Below are 6,659 nucleotides of genomic sequence, written 5' to 3' on the forward strand. Positions count from 1 at the left end.
AACTTATGAGTGTTGCAGTGGAAAGATTTCTATGTTTATGTATTATTTAACAGAAAAGCCATCTGAATAATTCTGACCAGGAAGGATGCCACCAGTGAAACAACATTAACCTCTTGATCCATACTACATCCTTGGAGTTTGTATTGTACCATTTTTATGTAGCTATAATTATGTTGTTTTGTACATAAGGGACAATAGCCTCATTTTGGCTATGCACTACATTAGCCCAAAGAACAGGTGGGCAGTTTCCATTATAGGAAACCCAAAATATCCTATATGTAGGCAAGAAAACTATGACACACATGTTGAGAAGCTTTTATTTAAATATCACAATACTTTGAATTAGTTACACTATGGCTTTGAAATATCACTATATAAATTAGTTGTTTTCCTCATAAAAGAAAATTTAACATTAAAGGAGCATAATGGGTAGAGCTTTGCTCATTGAATTAAGCTGGGTTTCTAGGGCCAGTTTTGGTCTGATGTAGAGATGGAATTTCCTCACGCCTTCTCATAGACTCTAGTGCAGATGACACCTTTCATAACACATTCCTAAGACATAAAATGAAGGTTAATTGAATGAAGGGGAAAAGATGCATTATATATCATATTTTCTTGCATAGAACATATATGTTCCCCCCACACCCCAAAAAAAACACTCAGTAGTTGGAAATTGAAGTTTGTATTGTATGTAAGAAATACATTAAGAGCAGTTTCTGCTACTTACTGACCAAGATCAAAAGCCTACATGTGTGCCTGGGTCAGGAGCAAACTGAGCCAAACAGGAGCAGCCTAGTCCAGGGCTACTCCTGCCTTGCTCTGCCCCCTTGCAGCAACCAGGGAGAGCTCCAGGCTCTCCCAGGTGCCAGCCCTAGGCTGGCAGGGGGCACTGGGGGAAATCCTGGGCTGGCAAAGAGCTATGGGGTCAGGCCCCAGGCTGGTAGGATGCATGGAGGATTAGCCCCAAGCTCCAGGGGGCGAGGAGGAGCTGTCCCCAGTTTTGCACAGTTCAGAACTGCCCCTGGAGCCAGGGACAGCTCCTCCCCCAACCCCTGGAGGTCAGGGCTAAGCCAAGCAGCAGCTGTGGCCCCTGCTAACTGGGCTGAACCAGTAGCAATTTGCTCCTGGGTCAGCATCTACATGTGCGCTTAGGTGCATTAGTTTAAAGTGCCATTTTTTAGTACCTGTATCTGTTGGTACTATCAAACGGCACTTTAAATTAATCTACACAGAAATTCCTGTGTACATGTAGACAGTGATGCTTTACTATATATTAGATTAGTCTAATATGCAGTAAAGCTCATATGTAGACATGCCCAGAAAGATCTTTTTTTTTTTTCATTCTGCCTTTCAAATACAAGGTGCGTATAAGGATTTATTTTCAGTACCATGAACCTTTTAGGAATACTAAGTGAAAAAGAGCACTTTATAAAATTAGGCACAAAGTAGAAGGTATTTACCTTTTTAAATTTCTTCCCAACTTCCAAGAACATCTTTGCCTACATGGGTATTGATGCAATGACAGAAACATCAGCTAAGGCAAGCTTTGGTAAAGTTCAAACGACGACCTGATTCCTAGGGTGGCCAATCCAGGGTCAAACGGGAACTGTCCTTGCAAGGGGATGAAGAAGGCTACTTAGCTAGATGGGGTTCTGGGGCAAACCAAAGAGCTTCTTAAAGCTATTATAGAAACAATCCTTCCTGCTCCTTACAGCTCCCTCATGTCCCTTTTATTAAAGAATTGAGAATCAACGTATTCTACCTGGTTGTTTTTTTTTAAAAAAGGTTGAGGTTTGGCTTGATTGCAGTCTATAACAATTGATAATAGAGGACTCTTTATTCTACCAAGTGACAGTATAACAAGATCCAATGGCTGGAAACTGAAGCGAGACAAATTCAAGTTAGAAATATGGTGTGGGTGTTTCACTATTAGAATGGCTTGCCAAGCCCTTGGAGGATTTAAAAAAAGATGGGATGTTTGTAAAAAATACATACAGTCCAACTACAGCTATTAGATTCATGGCAGGAATTTATTCAGGGAAATCGTATTGCCTACGTTATGCAAGAGGTCAGTCTAAATGATCACAATGGTCCATTTTGTCCTAAATAATCTAAACACTATTAATGAAAAGTCCATAGACCACTTCCTCCTATCTTCAGGATCAATGAGGCTCACTAGCAAAAGGCCTAGGGGACTGGGAGGATAGAGAATGACAAACATCAACACCTTTTGCCTCAAAGGGTGTACAATAGGTAAGGCTCCGCCCCAAAAGACCTTAGGAGGTGGGCTTAATTGAGGATCCTTTCGTGTAGACCTCAGGAAGCCAGAAGGAAGAGAAAACCATCCTCTCCACAAAACGTCCTTAATTTCCCAGTACAATAAAAGCACTCTCATGCATCCTTATTGCATGAAAGATAACTCTGACAGGAAATAATTCAATTTAAGGTCATAAGCACATGTTAGTCGTTTGTATCTGTTATGAACAATGGAGTTGGAAAACAAAAATATTCCTTCATTACAAACTTGGGTCATACAGAATCAATAGTACTCTTTTCCAACAAGTTATGCAAATTACTTTAGCTCTGGCCCTTAAACATCTGAGGAATATAACGCTTTATTTACCCAAAGCACCTTTCCGGTGACGACAAAACTAAAATGCCTTAAGATTATAAGCTTGTGGGTCTAGCTGTCCTCTGGCTTGTGTTATGATCCTGCATGGTTCTTGCAAGAAGAATTTTGCAAAATCTTGATCAGACTGATTGAGAGAAATCATTCCACAACATTCATTAAAAACCTAATTCTGTGGATATGGTGGGCACACATGTAGGGCTGTTCAGTCCCAAAACCTGGTTCTGTGATTCCACATGTCAATCTATCATCCAAATGTAATTAGATACAGAGCTAAAGTGTTTTCATATATAAACCTCAAACACCTCATTCATGCTATTGGAATACTTATATTAAAAAAGACAGAGTAGGTATGTTAATTAATTGGAAATGTAGATATATTTATGAAAAATATATGTAACCAATATTCTGAGGTGCACTATTTTTACATGGACAAAAAGGAAGATATCAGGCTTGGATCAATAGAGTAACAGAATTAAGAGCGTTTAAGTGAATTATTTGAGAAATGCAACCTTATCCCTGTATCCCCTAGGTTTCCAACATTTAAGAGTTTTGGTTTTTTTAATTATAATGTTTTTGAAAGGTAATATTTTTTCAGTTAATTGCAAGTCTACCAATATTGTCACCTTAATTATTTTTTGTTTGGAAAATAATATTTACTTTTTCTCTCCCTTGCTCCCTAGGGTTATTTCCCATTCTCTCCCCCTCTATTTCTGAAAATTTCTGAAACCAAAGAGAAGAAAAAAAATGACAATATAATTAAAATTAATCTGTAGCCATTACATCATTCAGTGATTAACAATCAGGCACCTGCTAATCACTTACCACAACCATTTTTCCATCCACCAGCTTTCTCCTTATTGTAGTCTCTTTACCATTCCACTTCTGCATGTGAACCAATGATCCTTTCTCTAAGGTTATGACACTCTGCAAGGAACCAGACGTAATTCAAAATGTGTCTATTTTAACTAGCTGTTTTTAAATAACAGTGAAAATGTATACTACATTCATCAAGTTCCATGTTTTCTGTATGTTACACATTCAGCATCAGTGAGTTTCAGTCCAACCTTTTTTTTGTTATTGGGATGCTTTACAATAATGATTGCAGTTTTCTTAGAGCTTTATACAAGACAAAAAATACTACTGTTTGTTTTCCAGCACATAAGAAATATTCTGAAAGCAATCTTTAACACTCACCTTGACTTTCCTATCATCTGCTGTGGTTTCTTCAAACTCCTGGCCCAGTTTGAAGGAAAACTGTGTATTTTTGAAGGTGCTTTCAGTCCTAATGGTAACCACATCACCTTTCATGCTGATGATCACCTTGGGTTTGGCCAGGCCACCTATTTTCCTTGTGGCTAATCCCACACCTATAGGCCAGAGATAAAAATCCATTACATTCTAGAGAGCAGGACATCCTCACCTTACAGAACTTCAGTGCAAAGTAAGGAGCAATTTCTTCATGAATACTATAAAATTTGTTTCAAATGTGACTCTGATTCTTCAGATGCAGAAGCTACACATAATATTGCTTTTCCAAATAAGTGCATCTTTCCTTTTGCAAACTAGGCCATATTTGATGATGCAGTTCTAGTGTAGTTTTAGTTAGCAAGAAACACAGGGAGATGTAACTCTGCACTGCACCAGAGAATAGTGTGGATCAAAAAAAAGGGACTCCTTTCTCAAAAAAGCTGTGAAGAATTGTTCCTTATTTTTCTTTCCTTCAAATGTTGTCAGAATTTGACAGCAGTTTAACTGGAGGGAGTGGGGTTATGAACAGGGCAGCAGTCCCCAGCACTGCTGTGGGGGGACATAAAAGCAGATACTGCCACAGTGGCAGCTGACCATGTCACCATAATTGGCAAGGCAGGAGCTGGTGCTGCCCCATGCATCAATAGCTGCCCTGGGCACAGACCTGTCCTGCTATGCTCTGAAACTTGAAAATTGTCAGTAAGCCATAGTGGAGAATTTAAGGATCAAGACATTCATGCATTGCTGCCTATTCTTCACAACATCGCATATGAAGACTAAATGAAATGCTCCTAGGCAGTGTATTCTACTGCAGAAGGCAAATGACACTGAATGTTTCTGGAGTATCTAAATGCAAGTGAAAAATAGAAGGACCACATAGAGAAAATTCAGATAGAAGAATAAAGGGAAGCAGAAAGTCTCAAACTCATAAGTATTCTCCAAGGATCTATTTACATGGTCTGGTTAATACATAGGGCCACATCATGGTCAGCTAGTTTGAGGAGATATCAGTGACTAGTTAGAGCAAAGACCCTTGGTTTACAGTGTCTTAACTTCTTCAATGAAAAATAGTGTTAATAATAGTCACCACCTTTGTAAATTCTATAATATGGTCAAATGAAAGGTGGCATGTGCAATGACAATAAAGTATTTCTAAAGTGTAATGTTTGTTGTAAATATTCACTACTGAAAAAAAATTCTTAAGACCTTCAGAAAAACCTCATTAGATGAATTTATACATCATATGTGCTCTAACTAACTAGAATTTATCTATTACCCAGTTTAATTCTTCCAAGAAAGATTAAAGCCTTGGTGAATCATATATATAGCAACAGTAACATTGAGACTGACTGTATAGTTATTATAAAGTAATGGGACAAATATGAGACTAAAACAATGCCTAGTTTGTTACATTCCTGAATTTTTCAGTAATAGATTAATTCCCAGGATTTCGGCTTTAGAAAGCCAAGCGTGTGGATAGAATGGCACCATCACAAGCTGACTGAATATTGTAAATTATTGCAAGTCATAAGTTTAGTTGGGCACTCAAGACACACAGAAGTGTCCTTGCTGAGATATTACAAGAAATTGGGACTGACATTTTTCTTTTTCAAGCTAAGATGCAGAAACTAAACTATACATAAATTATGCTGTACAACTAACTGGAATGAAGAGCACCCAATGCCACAAAGAGGACATTATCCAGGAGCAAAGCACAAGAAGAAACATTTTAAAATAAAAATGAGAAAAAATAGCAATTCTCACCCAATTCTTTCATATAATCATCAAAGTTTTCACTGGAGACAAGTTTCCAGGTTCCCACAAATCGGTTACACATTGTAATTATTGGCTTTGTGAGGCAGTATCCCTCAAGAGAAAGACAGCAACAAGCAACAGCAGCAGCTCTCAGTGGGAGGCAGAAAGATTGTATGAGCTACACAAGTCTGAATAGCTTCTTTTTAAAGATGGCCTGAACTTGTAATTCTCAGAGCAGACCAATCAGAAAGGGTAATGTCAGGGCAAGACAATGTGTACCTTGTCCAAAGCCACTTGTGCTAGTACCAAGACTCAGTGTTGTGCCTGCTGTTGCTTCCTCCACTGAATAAAGCAGAACACATAGGGACCAGGATGTGAGGTTACTGATCCAATGTCTGAGCCAAATAATGATGCCAAGCACAGCAGTATGATGAACATCAATGCTCACATTCCTCCCAATACCACACCTTCCACTGTCACCATCTTCACTGCTGTCATGAAGGGCTAGAGTGAATATTTTTGTGGATACTTTTAGACAAATTATTGCCTGTAAACTTAGGGATTGGATCTGATGGCCTGGGATGCCCCTTCCAGTTCCATGTTCCTGCTTTCCTAAGTATTTGATCATTTGACAATGTAATTTCTTTATTCTGTGTTGACTTCCACCTTTCTGCCAGGAGCTGTTGTCACAAACAGTGGAATGCCCTTTTCATGTAGTCCACATTACATCATAAAGAAAAGAGTCCGTGCCACCTTGCTTCCCCGCTAACCTGCAACTGCTCTCTCTCCTTTCTTCCTAACAAGAAAACAGACCAAGAAGTGAGGTGGTCTGTGATATGGTTACCATCAGGACTGAAAGCATCTTCAAAAATACAGAGATTTCTTTCAAACTGGGGCAGGAGTTTGAAGAAACCATAGCAGATGATAGGAAAGTCAAGGTGAGTGTTAATGATTGCTTTCAGAATATTTCTGATCTGTTGGAAGACAAACATGAATGGGAGGTAAGGCGTTCTGAAACAGGAAG

At 38.7% G+C, this 6,659-nt stretch overlaps 1 protein-coding gene across 1 annotated transcript; it reads right to left on the minus strand.

The window, feature by feature from the left end:
- Positions 1–301: 301 nt before the first annotated feature.
- LOC109319885 (myelin P2 protein-like) lies at positions 302–5,820 on the minus strand. Its single transcript, XM_019549718.1, has 4 exons — positions 5,645–5,820; positions 3,827–3,999; positions 3,455–3,556; positions 302–552 (listed from the first exon to the last, which is right to left on the minus strand). Exons 1-4 carry the CDS (start codon positions 5,715–5,717, stop codon positions 502–504), a joined length of 399 nt encoding a protein of 132 aa, XP_019405263.1. The 5' UTR covers positions 5,718–5,820; the 3' UTR covers positions 302–501.
- Positions 5,821–6,659: the final 839 nt, after the last annotated feature.

Source organism: Crocodylus porosus, unplaced genomic scaffold, assembly GCF_001723895.1.
Source record: "Crocodylus porosus isolate Cpor-Errol unplaced genomic scaffold, CroPor_comp1, whole genome shotgun sequence".
In the NCBI taxonomy this organism is placed as follows: domain Eukaryota; kingdom Metazoa; phylum Chordata; order Crocodylia; family Crocodylidae; genus Crocodylus; species Crocodylus porosus.

Coding starts and splice junctions, on each gene's coding strand:
- LOC109319885 (XM_019549718.1), bottom strand. CDS start 5,717: ATGTGTAACCGATTTGTGGGAACCTGGAAACTTGTCTCCAGTGAAAAC. Junction 3,557..3,826: donor CAGATGATAGGAAAGTCAAG/GTGAGTGTTAAA, acceptor GGTTCCTTGCAG/AGTGTCATAACCTTAGAGAA. Junction 553..3,454: donor TGGATGGAAAAATGGTTGTG/GTAAGTGATTAG, acceptor TTTATGTCTTAG/GAATGTGTTATGAAAGGTGT.